This window comes from Toxotes jaculatrix, chromosome 4 (genome assembly GCF_017976425.1).
Source record: "Toxotes jaculatrix isolate fToxJac2 chromosome 4, fToxJac2.pri, whole genome shotgun sequence".
In the NCBI taxonomy this organism is placed as follows: domain Eukaryota; kingdom Metazoa; phylum Chordata; class Actinopteri; family Toxotidae; genus Toxotes; species Toxotes jaculatrix.
The window spans coordinates 6,140,799-6,163,784 of NC_054397.1; the positions used below are offsets into that span (position 1 = coordinate 6,140,799).

The window sequence follows — 22,986 nt, forward strand, 5'->3', positions numbered from 1 at the left end:
CAACATGGAGCAGAATCTAAGAGGAATATTGCCAAAATCTTTTGGAGTCCATGCCATGAAGAACCGAGGCTGTATATTTTCCTGAGAATACTGACATACATTTACTTAAGAGCATTTTGAACACAGGACTTTCACTTGTACCTGAGTATTTTTACAGTGTGATACGGGTGAATTGTTGCTGTGAGCAGCGACACTATGTAAGTATTTACTGAATAACAATGCAGCAATTGTTTGTATGAAAAGCAGAAGTGACTACCACTAAATAATACTGGCATGTAGAAGATATTAGTGCAGATAAATAATGGGAAGTGTGTTAGCATGCTGACATTAACATGTAGCTCAAGGCACCGCTTTGTTTCAGTACAGCCAGGCAGATGAGTTCTATATGTTATTTCTATCTACTGTTTCTTTTCAGTCTATGTTCCACATCGTGTTCTCAGATAAAGTCCCAAAGCGCCTCCTCTGATCAGTCCATTATTATTTATGACACAGGTCTGTCTGTCATGTTGATGAGAGACTCAGGAATGAGAAACATGACTCCCTATCTTTAAATCTACTTCCTCCCTCTTTCTCCTTTTCTTTCTTTTTCTTTCTTTCTTTCTTTCTTTCTTTCTTTATTTCCTTCTTTTTCTTTTGATGAAGTTGTAAAAGTCTAAGTTTGAACTACTTAACTAATCTAAAAGTGGCCTGAACTGTTTTATGAGATATTTATATATTTATAGGAAAAATGTTTAAAATCAAATCAAGTATTTACACAAACCGCAGCAGAATTTAAAGCCAGTTTAAAATAGCCATGAGCTCACAACACTTTTAAACCCAAATTAATTTTATTAAGAAAAATTGGAAGATGCTAGGTTGATTCTGATTGGCCAGAAACCAAAGTGACATCACAGTTCATCTTTAGACGTTATGTTCGTCTGTACCTCTGCAGACTCATCAGTATCCTGAAAGAGAGAATAATAAAGAAATAGGAGAGCGGTGAGTGGAGCAGAACTATTTTTAGAGGAAAATAGAAAAAGTAGCTGTAAAAATATAAACCTCGCTGTCTTCACTGGGGCCGTCACCCTCCTTAGCATCATCATCTTCCTCGTCTTCCTCATCATCTTCGTCCTCCTCCTCATTACTTCCCTCCTCAGGCAACACTCCTCCATTATCCAGGAACTTAGACAAGGTCTCCAGATCCCTCTTTCCAGCGTATTCTACCACCTGTCAGTGGCAGAGAGAAATGATCATAAGTTCTTTATGAAAACAAGTGTGTACGTGTGTGCGTGCGTGCATGCGTGTGTGTGTGTGTGCATACCTCTTTCCCATCAGCTGGGAAATATTTGAGCGTGGGGAATCCCTGAATCTCAATAGACTCCACCTCGTTGGCTGTGGCATCCATCTTGGCTATGATAATGTCTTCATGGTCAGCATACTTTTCCCCCAGCTGTTCCCAGATGGGAGCCAGTTCCTTGCAGTGTCCACACCATGGAGCATCTACACAAACACACAAGCACGCACACCTCTATTAGAGGATGAAAAAGGGCATCTGCAGGCCAGGTAACTGCTCTATATAACATAGGGGTTATTAAAACCTAAACAGTAAAAGAGTTAGAGAGTTAGAGAGTATACAGACTAGAGATCAGTTTCATTTTTGTGAGAAAGAAAAGTCAGGAATTATTGCAGACAACCCTTTTGATGTTACATCGGTGCAGAGTAAAATGGTTTAGATAAACTGTTGGTTTGTTTATGTTTCTTGCCCCGCTGAACTTTGTTATACTGGTGTGGCAGTGTTCCCAAATCTCAGCAATGACTTTGGTAAGTACGATGTTATTGTGATTGATAGAAATGATGGCCAAGTGATGGCCCAAGTTGCAGTGAAGCGCACCTATCCTTTAGCATGTGTGAAAAGGCACAAAATAACATTCATGAAACTTTCTTCAAACTGGAGAGAGAGAGTCTTTGTCTTCAACAAATAAAATGCATGCAAATTGTGCATTCACGTGGGAAGGAAGGCAGGAATGGGAAGAATTCCCATGTTCACCCCATTGAACAGCACAAGATAACAGCTGTCAGAATTATCACGCCTCTGCTTTTCACTAATTTCTGGATAATCCATCTTTATCACTTGGATTGGATTTAATGATAAAAGATTATCTGATTTAACCAAAGTTAAGTTTTTACAGTACACATGTCACTCAAACTGAGGCAGACATACTGACTTACAAAACTCCACAAAGACGTTTTTGGTTGGGTCCAGAGCAACAGACTCAAAATTCTTCCCCACTAGGACTTTGACTGGTCCTTTATTCCAGTCCTCTGGGATCTCCTCTGTCCGATAGTAGGGCTGCACCACACAAAACAGGACAAGTCATTGGGTTCAATCAGAGGTGGAAGTGTAGCATAAAGCTGGTGGAAGCATTCAGATCATTTACTTGAGGAAAAGCACAAATATCACACATTCTCCATTACAAGTAAAAGTCCTGCATTCAAAATCCAACTTAATTAATACCACAGTAAGCAAAATGTAGCCAAAGTAAAAGTACTCATTCTGGAGTAAAATGTTGTGAGCAACAAGCTAAGGTTTGACCTCTCCGAAGGGTCACAGGATAAAGAGGGGGTACAGAAATCTGTTTTCATTTTTTGGACTCTTCTCTAATATTTGATTTTGTTGTGAATTTTTTTATATTTACAGTTATATAAATAAAGTTTGGTGGGGAGGTCATGGAACTGGTAACAACTCATAAACCATTTTTTGTCAAATTTCAAAATGGTTGGAGACCACTGTAATAATAAAATAAAATAGTTTTGAAATGTAGTAAAGTACTACCTGTAGTAGAACCTCAAAACTGTACTTAAGCACAGTACTTGGGTAACTGTACTCAGCTACTTTCCACCACTGGGTTTAATGTTTCAGCGTGGCTGAATATGAAACGTGTGTTTGTGTGCATTACCTTGGCAGTGCCATCCACAACCTCCTGGCACAACTGTCGCAGTGAATTTACTGTGAGATCCCCGGAGGCGATGTTGAACTTCTTTCCTGTCTCCATGTTGATGATGCGTGCAGTGGGGGCGTCGTTCTTGGACACGCCGAAGTATGTCAGCACATGAGACAGGGCTGCTGTCACGTCAATTACAATGAACAGCATCTGCATAATATGCACACACGCGCACACAGACACACACACAGGACATAAGAAACAATAAAATAGGGCTAAATTACATTTTAGGTCTTTCTATCACTGACTTACTTTCAAAGACACACTCTTTTACACACACATACACACACAGGCACACAAACAGGCACACACACAGGGACACACACACCCCAAACTGTCACCTTGCCCTTGAACTCTTTGGCAATACTCCTGGATTCGTCCACCAGGGCTGCCTGACTCTCCACAGTGGAGTTGATGAACAGCAAGCTGTGCAGGGTGATGCTAGAGGTGAAGATCTTATCTGCAGTCTGAGCACACACGTACACACCGTATTATTTCAACATAATTTTACATCTAATTTTAATTTTCTAATCGCGTGTGTATGTGCATGTGTTTGTGTGTTACCTCCTGTCTGAATGTGATGATCAGTTCCAGGCTGTTTTCCTTGATGAAGTTGGTCAGATTATTTTTGTCCAGCTTCCCGTCTTCTGACAATGCAAAGTCTGCTCTGCCGTCATCAAACTAAACAAACACAAACACACGTTTCACCAAACATCGTTGGACCGTAGCCCTAATTTCCAAATCTATTCTTGTCCTCTACTGTTCTGTGTTAACTGATCAACAGGAAATTAACCCTCAACAAATTTGACCATTGTTTTATTGTTTCATTCATTTATCAAGCAAATCCACAAAACAAGTGCTGGTTTCAGCTTCTCATTTGTGAGTATTAATCCATGATAAAAAAAAAAAAATCTGGTCTTTTCTTTTACCTTCTGCTCTGTGGCAAATCACATCACCTAAATGTAAGTTAATCCTTGTTCTTAATCTGAACTAAACCCTAAATACAGAAATCCTAAAGTTAGAAAATTACCTAAATAAATAAGAACAGGCAAAACATCCTCATTTCTCTAAACAGGACCTTTAACATGAATGTACTGTATACACTATATCTAGGCGCTAGATGGCAGCAAAGCTAACATCCTTAAAGCTCCCTGTACCTTGGCACTGCCTCTTTATAAAACACTGGACTCTCTGGTTCTCTCTCAGCATCAGTACATGTCCATACCTTTTTGAAGAGCACCACTGAGTTGGCTTTTACTTCATACTTCTGGAAAACCTCAGGAGTCGCTGTCATGGCAAACTCTGTGTCGGTCATATCAAAGGCAACTTCCTTGAACACCTTGGTGGCCTCACCTTCCAGATTCTAATATATATATAATTCAAAATATAAATACAAATATAAATATATTTTAGTAGTTATACGTAACATTGGATAGATGAAAATAGATAAACATACATCAAAGAATCCGACAACAGTGATGTTATGGGCATCGATGAACTGAGCTGCAGACTCTGCAGAGTCGAGGACTGGAGCACCAGGACCTGTACGACGCTTCATCCACTGGATTATTCCCTCTACCGACCTCTTACCTGGCCAGCACATACAAACACAAACAAATGAAGTTGCGTCAGTTCATGTAAGAGTTATTTCAGCTGCTTTATATAAGATAAAACAAAAACAAAAGCAACAGGGAAACTCAAGCCAACAGGTAATAAAAATATGCAAATATATGTTGATCCAGACAAATAGGTTGAGGTGAGTGAGCAGATGAACAGTTAACATATCAAACACGAAAGATAAACACACACTGACATTTATGCACGTCAGGCTCAGAAATATCTGTTTATGTCATCCTCAGTTTTACAGATGAAGAGTCACATGCGTATGTGTCTGAAAACAGCATTAAGGGCAAAGTTTGATGTTGAAATGCTCTTATTTGCTTTCTTGTGTAGGGTTAGATGAGAAGATTGACACCATTCATTTTTTTTAACACTGGATAGAGCCAGGCTAGCTGTGTCCCTATTTTTCCAGTCTTTATGCTAAGCTACGCTAATTACCTCCTTGTTAAAGCTCCACAGAGAGCTGAAGTGAAACTACAACATTTGTGTTTAGATAAGGATGTTTTTTTTTTTTTAAACAACTGTTGCTGCTGTGCTTGTTTTTTTTTTTTCATGGGAACTATACCTTTATGTTTTGCTCACAAAGTAATTGTTGTGTAACTTTGTTAAAATCAAAGGTTTCGATTCATGGTTGATTTGCATGGTTGAACATTCAAATTAGCACAAAGGCACGAAAAACTGTTGATCCAATTAAATAGTTTAAGGCAGTTAAAGACAGTAGACTGGTTCAACAGTAAACAGGGAGGGTAAACACAGACACACACACACTCACACACACTGTCTAAGCTCAGACATGACTGTTCAGGTTACAGTTATTAGCTTATTGATGAGCAGTATGGCTTACAGTTGATGACTGATGAATGAATGGAGATGTGTGTCTCTGTGTGTGTGTCTGTTTACCAGTGTAATCGATGGGCTGCTTGCGGTCTCCGTTGACGAACAGTTTCAGAGAGGGGAAGCCCCCGATGTCAAACTCTTCAGCCAGCTCCTTCTCCTCTGTGGCGTCCACTTTGGCCAAACGCATCGCTGGTTGCTCCTCCTTCAGCTTCCCAGCAGCCTCTGCGTACAGTGGCTCCAGCTGTTTACAGTGACCACACCAGGGAGCATCTGCACACACACAAACACACACAGTTCGTGGCTCTCATGCTTTTGCAGCACATGTATGAGAGATGCTGAAAACTGAGAAGGGTTTATTCATCAAAAGCAGGCTGTTCTGCTCTGTCCACTTTGTGTTGCTATCAGGAGCACGTGTCCCGATAAACATGGAAATGAGCTGCTGATAGCAACAGTGGCAGTTGGGCTCAGTGTTTCCTTGTCCTGACCTCTCCTCCACTACTGCTGAGCTCATCTGTGGGAGAGTTAAGCCAGGAGAACATCTGGACGAGAAGAGGCCACGTGTATGCACACACACATTTACTCTGTATGAGAAGGCCTCAGTGCACACAAGGGCTTGAATAGAAAACTGTGGTGGAAAACTCGGCATGTCCCACTGAAGAGCTGAGGTTAGAGCTTTTATCACCGTATATGTGTTCCCAAGAGTCACGGACAGTTCCCAAGGTCAAGAACATCCACACTCGTTTTAGTATTTTAGTTTGTTATCACTCCAAAAAAAAAAAAAAGAGATCACGTCTTGCATAGCTTTAAAAAAAAAAAAAAATACACATCTGTATCACATTCTAATAATATTTGTGGTCACTGACGTAAATTGTGCCTAAAATCAACATTAATGTCTAAAAGAAAACAAGAACCCATCATACTGTAAAGCCTCAATTATTTTAAGAATTTGTTGTATTTCTATTATTTTTATGTTAAACCATAACTACTTACAGAATTCGACCAGTAAATACTGATTCTCGCTGAGAGCTCGGGCAAAGTTGTTGATGTGGAGAACCATCACATCTTTCTCCTCCTCTATCTCTGTTGTTTTCTCTTTCTTTGGTTCTTCCTCAGTTTCCTCCTCCGTCTCTGCTTCTGCTGAAGTCTCCTCTGCTGTCTCCTTTGAGGTCTCTTCTTGTGTTTCTGCCTGTTTGTCACTGTTTTCGTCGGAGCCGTCGGCCTGGATGCAGGAGGCCCACAGCAGCAGGCCCAGGAGAGTTACGGACAAAAGAGTGTGCGTTTTCATGTTGGAGTTTCTGTCTGAGCTGCTCTGGTACCTCCGCTCAGGTATGGGAACCGTAAAGACACGTGTCACCGAAAGTTTGTACCTTTATGTGTCTAATATAGAGAGTGTGTGTTGAAATGTTACTGGCCTTCCTGCTCATCCAATCAGGAGTTGCGCCTGCGGGGGACTCTTTCCAGTTTAAACCAATCACACGATGCCTTGTAGAGTCAGAATTGGGCAAACTGGTTTCAGGACTCATCACACGTACGCTTATTCCTCTGTCTTCTCTCCTCCCTTTTCACCATTTTCTTGAATTTTTTTTCTCATTCTGTTTTCTATCAGAGAACATCACCGAACAGATGGTAACATGTACATGTGCATGCTCAGTCCTCACACTGTCAGCCTTCTCTCTGGGCCTTATCAGACCCTCATTTACCTAAAAAACAGTGTGAGCACAGTAATTATGTGGATTTCTAGCTCTCTCTCTTCTCCACTCTCCTGTTTTATCTCACCATTTCTGTTTGATTAAGCTGAAGCAAACACTTCCACCTCGCCCTCCCCTCTCCCACCTGACTTCAAAGTTTTCATTCACTCTACTGTTGAACAGAAAAGACAGGAAATTAATCCGTTTTGCATCAGGCTTGCAACAGAAAATTTAGATTTCGGGGTTTTTTGGGGATGATACTGTCAGTAACGTTTGGGCAATAACAGCAGATTCATGCTGTGCCTTAGTCAAGGGATGGTTATATATTTTAGTCCCCTTTAAAGGGTCAGTGCACCTAAATTAGGGGTGTCTGGTAAGGCAGAAAGAGGAGGATTTTACTGTATGTGTCTATCTCACCACCAGTTTGATCCAGTAGAGACCATGGAGCTTTGGATCATATCACACCATCTTTGTCAGCAGATGGCGTTTGCCCAGCTGTCATGGAGTTGCACATTTTTTAAGCACTGAAAGGAACTTCTCGTTCATGTCGGTTTAAAAGTGGAGATCGAGATTTCCTTGCTTGATCTTGGAAATAGCAGCTGGAAAAAAAAAAAATCTTGGAGCCTCTTTAATTTTGAAAAATTATAGTTGAAAAAGTCAATACACCTCAAAACAGTCTCCATCTCCAACTTCTACTTGAAAAACAACTTGAAACAAACTAATTTTCATGAGACTTTAGATATTTTCATTCATGCATTTGATTTTACATATAAAACTTACCAAGAAAATACAAAAGATGATGCTTTGTTATAGAATAATAATACCCAACTGTACAAATAAAGCTTAAATTCTTAGTTGATTATTGAACTGGAAACTACCAGTTTGAGGATTTGCTACTTTTATTGCAATTATTTAAATTATTTTGGTTCGTTGGAGTTTGTTTTGTTCAACTATTTTCTGATGTTTTACAAACCGAACAGTCAATTAACCCTGAAAATAATGAGATTTACCAATAATGAAATTAATCTTTAGCTGCAGTTGTTAAAAATATAACAAATTAAAAATGAATTCCACCAGCAGCTATAACAAAGGCTCTGAATACTCCCTGCACCACTCCCAGCATCACTCATGCTTATGGTTGGGTGTGGCCAGAGGTGAGCTCTGCTGAACCTGTAACCACACCCAACAGTGACATCATGAGGTACCTAAAGTACCTGTACATCACTACAGCGAGGTAAGAAGTCAAACCACTGGACTTCAGCAAAAAAATCAAGAAAGATGAAAACTGATTTTAGAAAATGCTTGAATGAAGTGAATAAACAGGCTGAACAATTCTCGTTGCACTTCACTGTGAAGGCTAGAGATTATTCAGAGGAACCGAGACAGTGTCTTTGGAAAGGCGGGTTACTGCTGAATTATTTAGACCTTATTATTTGGACCTTCACAGACTAAACTCCATTCCCCTCTATTGTATTAAGGGCAGCAGCAAAATCTCGGAGACACGTAACTGAGAACCTGGGGAAGAGAAAACTGTGACTGGACACCATTATTGGTAGGTCAAATAACATTTTGTTTGTATTTGTGCACAACAAATGTGTTGTTTTATTTCCCGTTATTTTCCTTTTTATTAAACTTTTTACAACTGCGTATCAAAACTGTAAAGGAGGAATGTTTACACTCAACTGTGAGTCCCAGCAGCCTTCAGTGCTGCATGTGTGTGTTCTCCGTCAGTGCGTGTGTGAGCTCTGGGTTTGGATCCCAGTTTGCCAGCAAGTCACTAAAGTCTGGTTGATTGTTGTCGATGGGTGTGTGTGTGTTGTGGTGCGTGAGTGCATTATAGTGCATGTGTGTGTCAGAGTCTGTGTGTGTGTTGTCCTGTGAAGGTGTGTCACTGCTTGTGTGTGTGAATTCAGGTGCGTTACTGAAACTGACCAGTGAGCAGCAGGGGATCGGCTCAGTCCAGAAACTGAGCGGCAGGTGCCGCTTGATCATGGGTCGACCACGGCTCTGGCTGGGGCCCATGTGGTTGAACAGTTCAGCCAGGGGCCCCAAACTGCTGTTGCCCTTAGCAACCCCGACTCGTTGATGATCACTACAAATCCCAAAGCTGCCTTCTTGCTCCTCTGGACTTCCTGCTCTTGCTATTCTCAGCAGGTCATCGTAGTAACGCAGACGCCCGCTGGTTGTGACGGAGACAGAGTCGCTGTAGATGTCACAAGCCTCTTGGTCACCAGAGCAGCGGCCGAAATACCTCTGAACATCACGACTGATGAGGTCTGCAAACCTCAGCAGCTGCTTGGTCACATCCAAAGCGCAGTGGGACGGGTTTAGAAAAACCTCCTCTAAACACTCTTCTTCTTCCTCCTGAGCTTCAGATTCTTCATCCTCCTCCTCTTCTTCTCTTTCTTCTTCATCTTCCCTCTCCTCTGGCTTTTCCTCCTGCTTCTCCTCTTCTTCGTCTTCTTTGCATGGAGAGTGCTGGAAAATCAGGGGGAAGTAGGCTGGAGTCGGGGCCTGGACAAGGAAGTTCCTGATGACGCCTGCCGCCATGTTGGCTTAGTAACACTGGAGAGACAAATCCAAAAGAGAAAATGTAAGAATCTGAAAGGAAAGTTTGTTGACGCAGTGAAATTTTGAAATTGGTTGAGAAATTTAATGTTTAATTACCTTGGAAAGAGTGAATTAGCTGCCAGGTTCAGGTGAGTCCGTGTCCAAGAAAAGGTCTGGCTCAGGTCACCGATGGATCCACTTTTCTGTTTGTGTGTGCGCACATGCAGTACTGGTCCAGTAGGACTTAGGACTGTGACCATATATATAGCACACGACTACAGACGTGTGTGTGTGTCTCCTGTCGGATGAGGCAGCTTCCAGAACAAATATTTGTCTGCTAGATTGGTTAAACACACTTTGTTTACTTTATCACTGGGCAACCAGGGAGGGGGTCCGAGGCTAATGGATCCTCTGCTAGGGGATGATGGAGAGTTGTTATACACACACACACACACACACACACACACACACACACACACACACACACACACACACACACACACACACATCAATGCCTTTTCCGTCCCTGTTATCAGGCTAGTTAAAGGATAAAAGAGCATGAAATCAAATCATATGCTGTTTTGACTTCTAAAGGGGAACACTCTGAGCAGACATCAGCCCACCACCGCTCGTCACCAGCAATACCAGAGATACAGTACAACTTGCTCGCCACAACACGTACCGCACTGAAATATTTTTTCCATTGGATGGATGTAAAATAAAACTAACCAGAGTCAACCACTTCAAACTCCCCGACAGCCAATCCTTGTCCATAACAAGATGATTGTATTCACAGACACCACATCAAGTTTCACCTGTGGCTCTTGACCAACTCAGAGAATAAAACTCTGTTGTGGTGAAAACAGATCAGGCAGTAGAGCAGAAGAAAGTGCCCTCAAGCAGCAAACTGCTCCCGGTGAGCTGGGTAACACATGACAGCTCTGCTAGCATCAATTGGTATAAACCCACGCCACCAACTAAAGGTCAGTGTACAAGATGAGGTAGGAGATATTCCATATTTTTGTTACAGTCAACAAATCCCCCAAGAGACAAAAAAAAAAAACAGCCGGGCACTGTATTTTTCAGCACATTACTCATACAGGAGTAAATTGCTAATTTGTCATGGACTGTTTTAAGCTGCAGACTGATACACATTCTGTGCTCCAGTGAGTATTTACAACAGCAGGATCGTGAATGTGGGGAATTCAAGAGAACATGTTGTCCCAGCTGCACCATTTTACCAAATGAAATATATTTTAGACCCCCATTATATGTTTAAGAAGTTTGAAAATATTGTCATCTTTCTTCAACTTTAAATTACATTTTTGTGGATTCGATGTTGCTTTTAGTGGATAAACCTGTCACTTTTTTTGAACAGTAAGTATGAGTCAGGTATCAGAGCCTCTGTATGCATGTAATGTATCATTAAAGCAACGATTTGGTGAAGTTTGTTTATTAAGTCCTGCACTTCACCAGATTTTACTGACCTTTACGGACATCTGTAACTCTGTACATATGTGCATGTCGAGCATTAATGTGTTTGTGTGTTAGTGTGTGTGTCTGTGTGTGTGTTATCAGGACACCCTGGCTCCTGTGGCCTGCCTGTCATCAGTATCCAGGCTTCTGTGTTGACTTTAGGCCTAAAGATCAATAGCGGCAATATGTCAGCTCTCAAGAGCCTGACAATGAATTACACACGTTTTTAGGCACACAAGCACATGAACACACATGCACACAATCAACACACACACACACACACACACACACACACACACACACACAGATTTGTATTATAAGTTAAATTAATCATATTAATAAACACAAATATAAAAATACAGTTGCAGATGTATAGTAAAAAATAGCTGTAAGTACTGTAGGTTAGCACATTTAAGCTCTTTATGCAAGTATTTTATAGCAGATCAATGATTATCAGCTCCTTTTCACATGACTGGTAGTGCATATTTACAAAATCAGTTTACAAGGAAAATGTTATATTCAACCGTCTTGAACAGTAAATCATCTGTTGTGTTCTGTGACTTACTCGCTATTTTTGACATTAGCACTATGTTTAACTGATAGAAAGAAAACAGTGAATCCAACCTGTTGTGTTGCACCACACTGTGCAACAACAGATCGACGTAATTTCTAACTTTTAGATGAGCCTTCATAGTTTGATCCCTGACAATTAAAACCTGATGCAACTGCTTAATTTGCTCTATTTGCATGTTTTTGCTCTGTTTTGTTTTGGGTTTTTTTTGAGTTTGCTGACAAGGTTTTGTTTTACTTTAAAGCAATGCTGTTGTTGTTCCACTTTTCAGCTGTACCATCCCAAAGTTTGAAGAAACAATGGATGGACATGACAAATACAGAGGAAGATTTCTGACCACAGACATTTTAACGAGAAAGTGATGCTTTCAAAGGTTACATATGTATAGGGGAAAAAAATGGAATTCAAATGATCAAATTACCAGTGAAATCGATTAAACTGCCATCATCAGTCACAGGTCTTTCAATAGCTGTCCTCAAACTCTGCCAGAACCTGGCGATCTGGTCGTCATCGCCGGGCCACTCCAAGTACGTCCTGGAGTTCATGACTCTCCGCAGCTTACAGAACTTTTTGGGGATGGCCTTCTTATCAATGGGCTCCAACAGAATCAGCACAACTCTGTCGTCATTTTGTTCAAACAGTCTAAAATGGGTGTAGTCCAGCTCGTACTTGCACCATTCGCTCCTGACAAAATGCTGAGAAAGGATGAAGAGTGTCTTGTGACTCCTCTCAATGGCATCCATGATGTTATCTACAATCCATCCTCCAGGAACAAAATCTCTTTTGTGGAGGCAGAGTCGGAGGGGAGGCTCAGATTGCTCGAGCTCCGGGACCAGATGCGCCTCCACCCAACCAGAGTCCATCTCGCTGTAGGACACAAAGGCGTCATACTCAAGCTCTCCCTCTTTTAACTTTGGTTTCCTTTTAGCTCTCAGCCAGGTCCAGGTCATCCTCATATACCACACAACACTGAACTTGTGACACAAACCTGCAATGAGCAGAAACACTGCCAGGATGCCTGAGCAGAGTAAAGAAGAAGATAAAACCTTGTGGCACTCAAACACCGACAAGCTCACGTCTGCTACACTCTGTCCTCTCGCAGTGTCGGGGGAGTCACAGATGTACGACTTGAGATCATCTCTAATTCTGACTCGATGTTTCGTCAAGTCACTTGTCATGAACGCTACAAAATCACATGAACAGACGTATGTGTTATAAGCAGCCTCCAGACTCTTCAGATTATTATAATCATTTAGATTATTATCGCTGAATGTCTGTAAGTTGTTGTTTCGAATGGAGAGAGATACAAGACGAGGATATAAACCACCATCAGGCAAACTACCGATCTTGTTGCCAGAGATGTATAACTCTCTGAGAAAAGGTAGTTCGATGTTGAACACAGTAAAGTCATTGTTCGACAGGTCAAGGATGCGTAAACTTTGCGGCAGACAAGAGGTCACCCTTGTTAAATGTGCTGACGAAAGGTTTAAGAACCTGAGACTCAGTGGCCAGTTACAAGTCTCAGGCATACTGTGAAACGCATTACCACTCATGTCAATGTTTTCAAGCTTGTTTAGTTTGGTGAAGAGCTGGCTGTTGATTGACAGCAGGTGATTCCTGCTGACGTTGATGGTTTGCAGATTCCAAAGGACACCTTTGCCGTAACACATCATTTCGCTCAGCGCAAAGTCACTCAAAATGTTGCCACTGATGTCTATGTACTCCGGCTTTGAGAAGAGAGCAGAGGATTGACAGGGAAGGGCAAAAAACTTGGAGTTCAGCACAGTAAACCTTCGCGCCACTTTCAATAGTGGATGCATGACAAGGAGGGCTGGAAAACTGTAGAACTGAGGAACATTCACGTTTTTTACGACGACAGACTGCAAATGGTCCATGTCTGGGACTGACATAACGGGGTCCAGAGACCGTAGCTGGAAATTTGTATCTTCAACTGTCAACATAGTTACACTGGAGTCTGACAAGTGATGTAGAAGTGCAGCACCAGCTGAAATTGTGATGTTAACATTTTTAAAAGCAAGACCTGTAGTACCACCAGTGTAAACCACTTTAAATGGCAGCATTTGATACACTGAGAAGAACCAGGTGTCAGTGAAAGTCAGCGTTGTGTTTGGGTGTACAACATCAGACAGTAAGACTTCTACAAGTGTTAGATTCATCATAAATGGACCATTCAGACCAAGGGTCACCTGGCTAATGGGCCCAATTTGCCTCAAACTTCCTTGTGCATAGTCCTGTAGTTTTTTCCCATCAATAAACAGCTCTTCAAGACCTCTAAGCCCTGAAAAATCACCTTTTCTGACTGACCGAAGGTAAAGTCCTCCAAAATACAGGGTCTTTAATTTCTTCAGAGGCTGGAACAGATTGCCTTGGCCTAATGTTTTATAATTGTTTCCCAAAAGATTCAAGTACTGAAGGGAACAAAGGTTCTTAAACCATCTGGAACACAACGTGTTCAGTTGGTTTAAGGACAGGTCCAGTTTCTCCAAATCAATCAGCGGGTCAAATGCTAGCTCATGGATTGTTTTGATTTTGTTGCGAGTCAGGATCAAAGACCTCAAACCGCCATAAGCAAGAAAGTCATCTTTCATTATTGTCTCCAGTCTGTTGAATGAGAGGTCGAGTTCAGTGATGAGCACTGAGGGGGCTACAGGGACTTCCCTCAGGTTTTGTCTCGAGCAGTTCCACATTGTTTGCTCACAGATGTGACACTGTGGTCTGCAGAGTGAGAAGCTTTGACGCATCAGCAGAAGAATTAACGTGAGAAATGTCCGGGTTTTCATCTTGAGTTCCTGTAAAACACAAAAGAAAAAAAAACATCTGATCTTTTCATCCAAACTGTTGTGTGATATGTTGCATGTTCGAGCTGTATGGCCAGATTCAAACAAATATCAAGCACATTTAAAATTAAGTCTTTGTCTGCGGTTTAAGATGAACACACTGATTTAAAAGGGTACAGTTATAATGTCCGATTACAAGAAATTAACACACCTTTGCCAGTCAATCAGAATTGAGAAATCTATGTGACCATGGTATGAAATCAATTAACAAATTGATAAACTAGAAGGGCACTCAGAGAGCGCAGACTTCCGCTAAGGTCAATGTAAAACAACAAACACAAGACTTCAGAGAGAAAAATGTAAATTCACAGTAAATGATCTGAATCTGAAGAGAGAAAATAAAGTGAATATACCTTGAAAGGTCTCGGTGTCCTGAAAGTTCTTGTCGTTCTTCAGCACAGTGATGCAGTGACAGAAAGATGCATACAGTGACACAGATGTTGTCTGTATTGCTCCTCTGCCTCATTGTTTTTACTCTGTCACATTAGGAGGTAAAGCTCCAGTTTCCTGGCACAGCTTTAGGATCAGATAATCTTACAGACAGGAAGGCTGTGGTATGTTTGGCTTCACAGTTCAGTTGTGCGTAGACAGCCGTCAGAACCAAAAACAGCACGACGTGCTTGAGGCGGATCAGCACCTGCAACAAACCAAACCCTTTATCCTGTCATGCTGCTTCACGACTAATGGATGCTCCTGCAATCATTTATCTGAACAAAATATTCACTGTGATGAAAGTGATAAAAATGCCAATGAATGCTTCTCCACGGTAATGTCTTCTAAATCTACAGAACTGTACCAAGTTCCTAAGATACTTGGGACAATCTACCTGTCGGCTACCTTGAAAACAGTTTGCAGGTCTACCGAGGAGAACTGGTGCTGTTTAAAAGGGAAAAGGTGGTCACAGCAAATATGGATTTGATTTAGGTTTTTTTTCTGTTTAGTGCACTTTGTTTTACGTTAACTGATAAATAAAAACTATTCTTGGCACAGAACTATACATGGGAGGTGTGGAGAAGCACTGCCTTGGCAGCACTGTCACAGGACAACTCTTCAGTGGTCTCATATGTTTCAACTGAATCTTGAAAGATTGTGGTTGGTGTAAAATAGTGCAGAGGATAAAACAAACCTAACCTAACCTAACCTAACCTAACCTAACCTAACCTAACCGAGACAGCTGAACTCCAGGCAGCCAAGAAGGAATGGCAGCTATGTAAATTATGTAATTTGAAAAAAGTCCGATAAGTTCTTGAAGTACAAAACCTTTTTTTTTTTTTTATTTTCTAGGATCAAAACTGCAAAACATCTAGAAAAATATACAACAAATGGTTTACCTTTCACAACATTTAACATTTGAAAATGGGAACATAAAAGAAAAGGAATATTCACATTTTCCCCAATAATGATAAAAGAACATTCATTTTTATTTCCTTTCTTTTACATATCAATGTTTTATATGTTTGCAATGATTGTTAAGGTCTGCTGTTTTGTTTTGTTTTTTTGTATTTTTAATATTTTAAACATCTCCACAGTAGCCAGAGTCGTTGGAGAGTTGTGAATTGGAGCTGCGGTTGGAAGAAGAGTTCCATATGTCCAGGTTCATGTGCGGGCCGAAAGGGTTGAAGCTCGAGTACTGGATCGGTCTGCAGGTCTCCTCTGGCTCCCGGCTGAAGGGAGAGTGAGGAGGGGTGATGGGGGACAAGGGGGACATCGGGGCTGATCGCTCAGGTTGGAAGTGGCTCTGGTAGGGCTCGCTCTGAGGCGTCCAGATGGATCCAAACAGGCTGGACATGGGGGAGAGGCTGCGAGTACCTGGGAAGTATGGCTGTGAGGGATGAAAGGAGGGAAAACATGAACTTTTACGCCACTTTTCTGAGATACTGTAGCTAGTTTGCGTGCTCAGGTGCTACTGTCCACAGCTGTCTAAAGAGGCTGTGTTCCAGTATTATACTTACCTACCTACTATACCATGACATTTCTGACCTTATCTGTATCTGTGCTCTGTTACCACCGGACATTTGGCCGTCTGTTGCTTGTGGAAATCTTGCGTCTTCTTTTCAGCTTAAATAAAATGACCTTCCCGCTCCAGTAAAGACCGTAAAGTTTTTCCCCACCCTCAACAGGATGTTGAGGATGGGGAAAAGGAGGGTGTTGAGGTGACTCGCGGTTAAGACACTTGCCATATAACTGCAATGTCCCCTGTTTGAGAGCAGCTGGGGAGCCTTGTGAAAAATATATGTGAAATAGTATTTATGTAAAATAAAAGCGATCCATTCAGCAGCATCCCCATATTTCAAAATGTTAATAAAAAACTATTAATTAAGAACGACAGATACTGGAATTGTGAGGCTTTTTATGATATTACCAAAAGATGGTAAATTTTGAAAACCACACTCAAACATAAATTATTATATATCAACTGAAATGCAATTGTAATAACTATATATTAAAATAAAATTTTTAAAGTAATCAAAGGTATAATTGCACTTAACAAAATATTTATGTTCTGCAGATTCATGTCACATACCTGCGAACTCACACCACACTGGTTTATCTGTGACAAGACAATATTGGCCGACAATATCAGCTCACGAGTATCGTGACCAAAAACTGTAAATGTAGTGCACACAGCACTGAGCAAGACGAAGTACCACCACAGCTGTGTAAAAAGCAGAAGCAGCAGATGAAAAGAGTTTATAAAAACCCACTTTCCGTAAGACTGAGTCTCTTAAACCACATGCCCTGGTTCCTCATTTCTGATCAGAGAGCAGAGTGATGAAACTGCAAGAGCTGATAACTTCCTCTTAAAGATATATGAGTCAAAAGAGAGGAGAGGCTCCTGAGCCAATGTACTTCATACTGTGGTTATATTGTAATCACAGCACAACCAGTTGTGCAAGAAACTGCAATTACCCGTTGTTTCCCCAAAAGTCTCTACCTGTCTTGTGTTTATAATATATAATATATAATATAGCCGTACAGTCGTCTCTATGTAAAGATTGTGTTATTTCACAGTGTTCCCTTTATATAATGATTATAGCCATAATTTTATTTAACTACTGCATTCGATTTTTCATTTTCAGACAACACAACTTTAACCACATCCTGAATCTATTTTTTTAAGTGCAACACTCTGCTGCTTAGGGAAACAGACTTCTTACAGTGTTATCTTCTTGTGGTTTATATATGTGCCTAGAGTTGGCCAATATTAATCAAATTTCATTTGTTACATCACAGCTGTAAGTCTACTACCACTGACTTAAATAAAAAAATGTTGTTCAGCTGCTGCAGCTCAACAACATCAGCAGACCCTTAGTCTGAGTCGTCACCTTGCTGCCCACACAGGCTGCTGTGTCCCAGGTTGGGGGAGATTCCTGAGGCTGTTCCTCACTCCAGCTGGTCTGACTGCTGTGTGTGTTCTGGGCCTCCTGACCGGGGAAACCACTCGGAAAGGTTCCATTTCCTACAAAATGATTACAACAAACAAACAAAAGCGGAGCATGAATCTGACACAGAAACCTTTAGGGTGTGATGTCAAATATGAAACCAGATTCAAATACAGGTAAACTGCACGTCGCAAGCTTGTACCTATGTAGTTGGCTTCCTCACAGTAGGTGTAGGGACTGTTGGCACTACTCCAGGTAAACCTGCAGGAAACAAGGAAACATTTGATCCAATGGTTTAAACAGGGACAGATAAAACTGATACACTGGTCTGCAGAAACACAGATATATTGCGGCAGCACTGGCAATTATACAAATTATAAACTAGTATCAGCATTGAGGCAGGACAGATAGGTGTGCTTGCTAATAAAGTTATTTTAAGCTGTTAGGGAAGTTGTTTACACAGAGGAGATAAGCTGCATCAGCATCAGTGATAGAGATTTCAGTTGAATACAGACATTTAATCCCCTCAGTTCCTTTTATATTACAGACAGAGTTAGTTAGTTTACTGTTAAAGGAAAACATTTATTTGCGGAGATTGAACCAATGTGAATTCAAACACCTACCCGTTGTATGGCCCGGTGGTTGCTGGCTGAGGTATGTAGGGCAGAGCCTCAGTGGTGTTGTATCTGAACTCAGTGGTGAGGGGTATGGATGGAGCCGACCACGTCTCCTCAGGCAAATACTGACCGGTCAGGTCTGGGGAAGAACACAACAACTTTCCATTAGAGATCAGAAGTATTGCACAGGGCTTTCTGTTGAAAAACTGACCAACCAAATTTTGAAATGTGATTTAACTTAAAAGAACAGTATGTATTTAATATGAATGCCGTTACCCATGTTCCTGTCCACTCCTGCAGCAACAGCAGCAAAACTCGGGGCAAAGCTGGAGGCTGTGGACTCTGGGCTTTGGCACAAGTCTTTACGGTACAAGCTGTTCATGCTAAACAAAGAGAAGTCACAGGTTACAAGTGGATTAAAAAAAAACAAAAAGTTCACACTTCTCTCTCAAACAAAACTGATTATAATTTAGACAATTATCTCCAGTGGCTTGGCTGTGGTGACATGTCCATAACATAAAGATTTTACTCTCTGATTCCCAAGTTTTAGTAAAATCTAATTCAGTCTGGAAAATGACACCATTTTGTGGCAACAGAAACACTAACAATAGAAAAAAAAAACCCCAAACATTCCCGAGCTTGGAAAGGGTTGGAAAGGAAGGTGAGAGGGGAGGGAGTATTCAGTTCGTTGCAATCTGCAATTTGCCACTAGATGTCACTAAATCCTAGGCACTGGAAGATATATATTTTTTTAAAACCAACTTAACAACTTTTGTCCACATTAACACGCAGATGAATTAGTATTACTTTCGCTGACAAATGCTAAAAAACCCTTAGATAATACCATGACTCTGTGGAGGCTCATACAATCATCAGAGCCAGCTCTTGTGTCCAGCAGAGAGAGAGAGAAAGAGTGTGTGTGTGTGTGTGTTTGGTTTAGTACCTCAGAGCCTTGTAGTTTGTATTCATGGTCTGGTAGCAGTCTCTCTCTACTGGGTAGACGCTGTACTGCATGGAGTCCCCTGCAGAAAAAGAAAATGTCAAAATTTGGCAAACTGTTGTTCTCATCTATTGCCAGTTATCATATTGACAATTATTGTATCATGACTATAAACTCAAGAGAGGGAAGTACAGCAGCGTTTAAATCTGAGTTCAGGTTCTTATAATCCTAGATAAGGCAGTGCATTAGAGCTCCGTACTTTTTCTGGATGAGGTAGTGCAGGCGTGTGTCCGGGCACTGGCGTCCTTGTCTCCCTCCATGCTGCTGGCGCTGCTCCAGCTGCCCCAGCTCCCCCTGCTGGCCCTCACACTGCCTGACGAGCTGCCGGAGTCTGAGCCTGACTCACACACTCCACCGCCGCGCCGCTCTGTAGCACACTTTCTGCGAGTGCGGGAAGGACACACACCTGCAAGAAATCGACAAAAGCCCGTGACATTAAAATCAGTCGTGTTTGAGCTGTAAAGCTGCAGAGAACTGTGACAGGTCAGGACTGTACCCACCATTTTGTTTGAGGGGGCTCTCAGCACTATGTCCAGGCTTTAGCGCTTCTGACTTGGAGATGTTGCAGCAGCGATTCCTGTTGCGGGTTCCACTGATGTTACGGTCCCCTACTTTCCAGTCAGGCTCTTTCTCCCTCTCTGGCATCACTAGCACACTGTGCTCAGGAGCACTAACGCAGTAATCACACAAAAAAACATGACACATTTTACCATACTGTTGTTAGTGTTTGATTACACTGTCGTATTTAGTTTCACTGATGTAACTCTTTGTTCACTCTTTAAATTTTACACAACAAAGACCAGTATCGGATGGCATTTTACTCTACCTGGAGATATTCTCTGTCTTCCTGCGACTCCTCTTTCCCTTATTATTCCCTGGTGCGGTGCCAGTCTCTGTGCTCTGTGCTTTCTTTTTCTGGCCTTTGCCATCTTCTCTCAGCTGGAATGGTAAAAACAATAAAAGTGATGATGGTTATTTTTTCATAGGAAACCAAATTGTACTCTTTGCAATAGGTGTTGCCACTGTAACCTGCAGTCCCTTCCTTACCTCCAGTTCAGAACTGTCCCTTTTCTCAGAGTCGATATTCTCTGCATAGTGCTCAGTGCAGCTCTTCTCTACAGGACTACACACTAACAGGCCTGGTCGAGGTCCTGGACCCAGTGTGACGTTATCTGGGAAACCAACAGGCATTTCCATAGGAAATATAACTGCTGCTGGCACTCTATCCTCTACAGTGCTGTGGGGGTCTTCTTTAAAGTCTGCGGGTGCCTTTTTATCCAGCTCACTGATGAAAGCTGGTTCGTTATTGTTGCAGACATCAGGGTCCGGTGTGAGGGGAGCATCCGGTGTCAGGTCTTCGTGCTCTTCATCCATCGTCACAGCGCCAGCTACGGCTGTGGACGAGCTGGATTTGTATTTGGTGTAATAAAGTGAAACCTTGTGTTTCTTTTGCGGTTGGGATGCGGTAGTTGAGGAGCCTTTCTTCGAGGATTGTGGACGTGGGGCAGGGCTGCTGGCCAAAGCTGGGGAGCCACGCCCCTTACCTTTGTCAGAGGTATGACAAGTGTCCACATAGCTCTTACAACTTCCCTTCGTTTTACTGCACAAACAAGACAAAAAAGGAGACATATCTAAGTATTTTAACACCAGAAAAAAAATTCATGTGTTTGACTTTGTGCAAACAGTAAACAGTCAATGATCTGTGAATGTAAATGACTGAGGAGAACACTGGACATACTTTACTCCATTGGGTGTGATATTGTTGACAGATCCGTTGTCCCGGGAAAGGACAGAGTTGTGGTTGCTTCTTATGGTGGGTGTGGAGAACTCATTCAGGATATACTGAGCCTGATGGAAGGCCATCAGACACACACCAAACAGCGAGAAGCTGCAAAGAAAAGACAAAAAAGATTTAAAAAAAAAAAAGACAAAACAATAATTTTACATGGTATGTGTGGTTGTGTTAGCTTGTTACTGTGTTCAGAATGGAGAGTAATGGGAGAAATGGTGGTAGGTATAAACTTAGGGCCCATCGTATCTCCATATTTTCACATTAATAGATAGATAGGATTTTAAATGCTTTTCAGTAGTTCATTAAACATTTTTGCGGATATAGCAAATTACATAAAATCTCATTCTGTGTAGAGTATCTTGCAGGTAATGTTTGTGGAGGAGATCCTTAAATGAAATAACTCCTTAGAAGATACTCACCATGTGAAAATGAGGGTTATCACCCAGAAGGTTTCCTCCCAGCTAGGGCCAGGAACCACCTGAGCGCAGAGAGGCAACATGTGGTGGGGCAGCGTCACATTGAGCGTGAAAGGAAAAGAGGTGCCACGAGATGTCACCAGAGTGAGGTCCCGGATCACCCAGGATGAGGTGAAGTCTGGGGTGAACCTGAGAAAACCGACATGCAGAGGTGATGAGAGAGGAAAAAAAACAGTAACAATAATAAATTATAAAAATAAAAAATAAAAACAAAGTGCTTTGGCAGAAGACCTGAGTAACAGTAATAAGATTGTACAGTGAAAGTGAAAACATATAAACATGCATGATACAATTAATAAATTCATACAGACCAGGAGAAATAAAATCATACAGAGCAGCTAAACACCAGTTTAGAAAGTGTGCTTTAGTTTAAAAGTTTAAAAGAGTTAGACAATAAAGAAGCAGCTGTGCAGATCGTGAACAGTAATTCAATCCACAGTTTAGGTGCTTTGACAGAAAATGCACTGTCACCTTTGGGTGCAAGATTAGACATCAGAACTGCGAGAATAGCCTTTTCTTTTGATCTAAGTGTGCGCCCTGGTGCTAGCTTGGAACTGATGCAGTTAATGCTTTGTAGGTGATCAATAGTTAATTATTTTTGAACTACATTATAGGAGCAATAGGAAGTCAGTGAAGTGATGCAACGATTATGGTAAGATATTTTAGAGATATGCATCAAGCATGTAAAAAAAAAAAAAAAGGAAGAGAACAGAAAATGAGAAAAATGATGTGGGCACAGCCTGTAATTGAAAGACTTTATAGCCATCTCCATTTTAATTGACTTGGTAATATCCACCAAGTACTGAAGATATCACATGTCAACACTCTGCTGTAAACAATTAAGCAGACTTTAATTCCACTTACGCAATGGTGATCTCAGAGGAGGCGTTGTGGTCGAGGCTGAAGGAGCGACACTGCAGCACTTCGAAGCCAAATCCCTGACACTTATATCCATTTATATTCATCGACATGACGGTCAGAGGAAGCTCTCCTGCATTCTCCACCTTGAAACTTTTTCTGATGGCGAAGAGTGGCTTGTTGGTACGCAGACCTAGGAGTGACATATAATAATGTTTACCCATTTGTTAAGTGAATACTACTTAAATTGAAGACAAGATTACTTAACAGTGATTTATC

The 22,986-nt window shown here is 41.4% G+C and overlaps 4 protein-coding genes across 4 annotated transcripts in view; all 4 read right to left on the reverse strand.

Moving 5' to 3' along the window:
* Positions 1-808: 808 nt before the first annotated feature.
* Positions 809-6,782, reverse strand: pdia2 (protein disulfide isomerase family A, member 2). Its single transcript, XM_041036334.1, has 11 exons — positions 6,429-6,782; positions 5,502-5,708; positions 4,438-4,571; positions 4,207-4,344; positions 3,546-3,662; positions 3,323-3,448; positions 2,937-3,131; positions 2,209-2,329; positions 1,301-1,479; positions 1,039-1,206; positions 809-944 (listed from the first exon to the last, which is right to left on the reverse strand). Exons 1-11 carry the CDS (start codon positions 6,721-6,723, stop codon positions 888-890), a joined length of 1,737 nt encoding a protein of 578 aa, XP_040892268.1. The 5' UTR covers positions 6,724-6,782; the 3' UTR covers positions 809-887.
* A 1,971-nt stretch (positions 6,783-8,753) lies between these two features.
* On the reverse strand, positions 8,754-10,041 carry LOC121181038 (protein PERCC1). Its single transcript, XM_041036804.1, has 2 exons — positions 9,794-10,041; positions 8,754-9,691 (listed from the first exon to the last, which is right to left on the reverse strand). Exon 2 carries the CDS (start codon positions 9,674-9,676, stop codon positions 8,828-8,830), a length of 849 nt encoding a protein of 282 aa, XP_040892738.1. The 5' UTR covers positions 9,677-9,691; positions 9,794-10,041; the 3' UTR covers positions 8,754-8,827.
* A 1,564-nt stretch (positions 10,042-11,605) lies between these two features.
* LOC121180635 (toll-like receptor 2) lies at positions 11,606-15,057 on the reverse strand. The gene is made up of 2 exons (XM_041036221.1): positions 14,935-15,057; positions 11,606-14,533 (listed from the first exon to the last, which is right to left on the reverse strand). Exon 2 carries the CDS (start codon positions 14,522-14,524, stop codon positions 12,128-12,130), a length of 2,397 nt encoding a protein of 798 aa, XP_040892155.1. The 5' UTR covers positions 14,525-14,533; positions 14,935-15,057; the 3' UTR covers positions 11,606-12,127.
* Positions 15,058-15,833: 776 nt separating this feature from the next.
* tmem131l (transmembrane 131 like) overlaps positions 15,834-22,986 on the reverse strand; it is a 29,960-nt gene continuing 22,807 nt past the window's right edge. The window contains exons 22-34 of the mRNA XM_041036175.1: positions 22,714-22,900; positions 21,793-21,978; positions 21,320-21,469; positions 20,629-21,181; positions 20,408-20,520; positions 20,082-20,251; positions 19,781-19,987; positions 19,525-19,603; positions 18,858-18,964; positions 18,588-18,720; positions 18,167-18,225; positions 17,908-18,041; positions 15,834-16,403 (exon numbers count right to left, since the gene is read on the reverse strand). Of these exons, the coding sequence (XP_040892109.1) occupies positions 16,095-16,403; positions 17,908-18,041; positions 18,167-18,225; positions 18,588-18,720; positions 18,858-18,964; positions 19,525-19,603; positions 19,781-19,987; positions 20,082-20,251; positions 20,408-20,520; positions 20,629-21,181; positions 21,320-21,469; positions 21,793-21,978; positions 22,714-22,900 (2,387 nt within the window). The 3' untranslated portion in view covers positions 15,834-16,094. The remainder of the gene's footprint in view (positions 16,404-17,907; positions 18,042-18,166; positions 18,226-18,587; positions 18,721-18,857; positions 18,965-19,524; positions 19,604-19,780; positions 19,988-20,081; positions 20,252-20,407; positions 20,521-20,628; positions 21,182-21,319; positions 21,470-21,792; positions 21,979-22,713; positions 22,901-22,986) is intronic.

Bases quoted from the DNA above. Each gene is read 5' to 3' on its own strand.
- pdia2 (XM_041036334.1), bottom strand. From the start codon at position 6,723: ATGAAAACGCACACTCTTTTGTCCGTAACTCTCCTGGGCCTGCTGCTG. The intron at 5,709-6,428 runs GTAAGTAGTTAT...GTGTGTGTGCAG, and splicing joins GTATTTACTGGTCGAATTCT to ATGCTCCCTGGTGTGGTCAC. The intron at 1,480-2,208 runs GTAAGTCAGTAT...GTGTTTGTGTAG, and splicing joins AAACGTCTTTGTGGAGTTTT to ATGCTCCATGGTGTGGACAC.
- LOC121181038 (XM_041036804.1), bottom strand. From the start codon at position 9,676: ATGGCGGCAGGCGTCATCAGGAACTTCCTTGTCCAGGCCCCGACTCCA.
- LOC121180635 (XM_041036221.1), bottom strand. From the start codon at position 14,524: ATGAAAACCCGGACATTTCTCACGTTAATTCTTCTGCTGATGCGTCAA.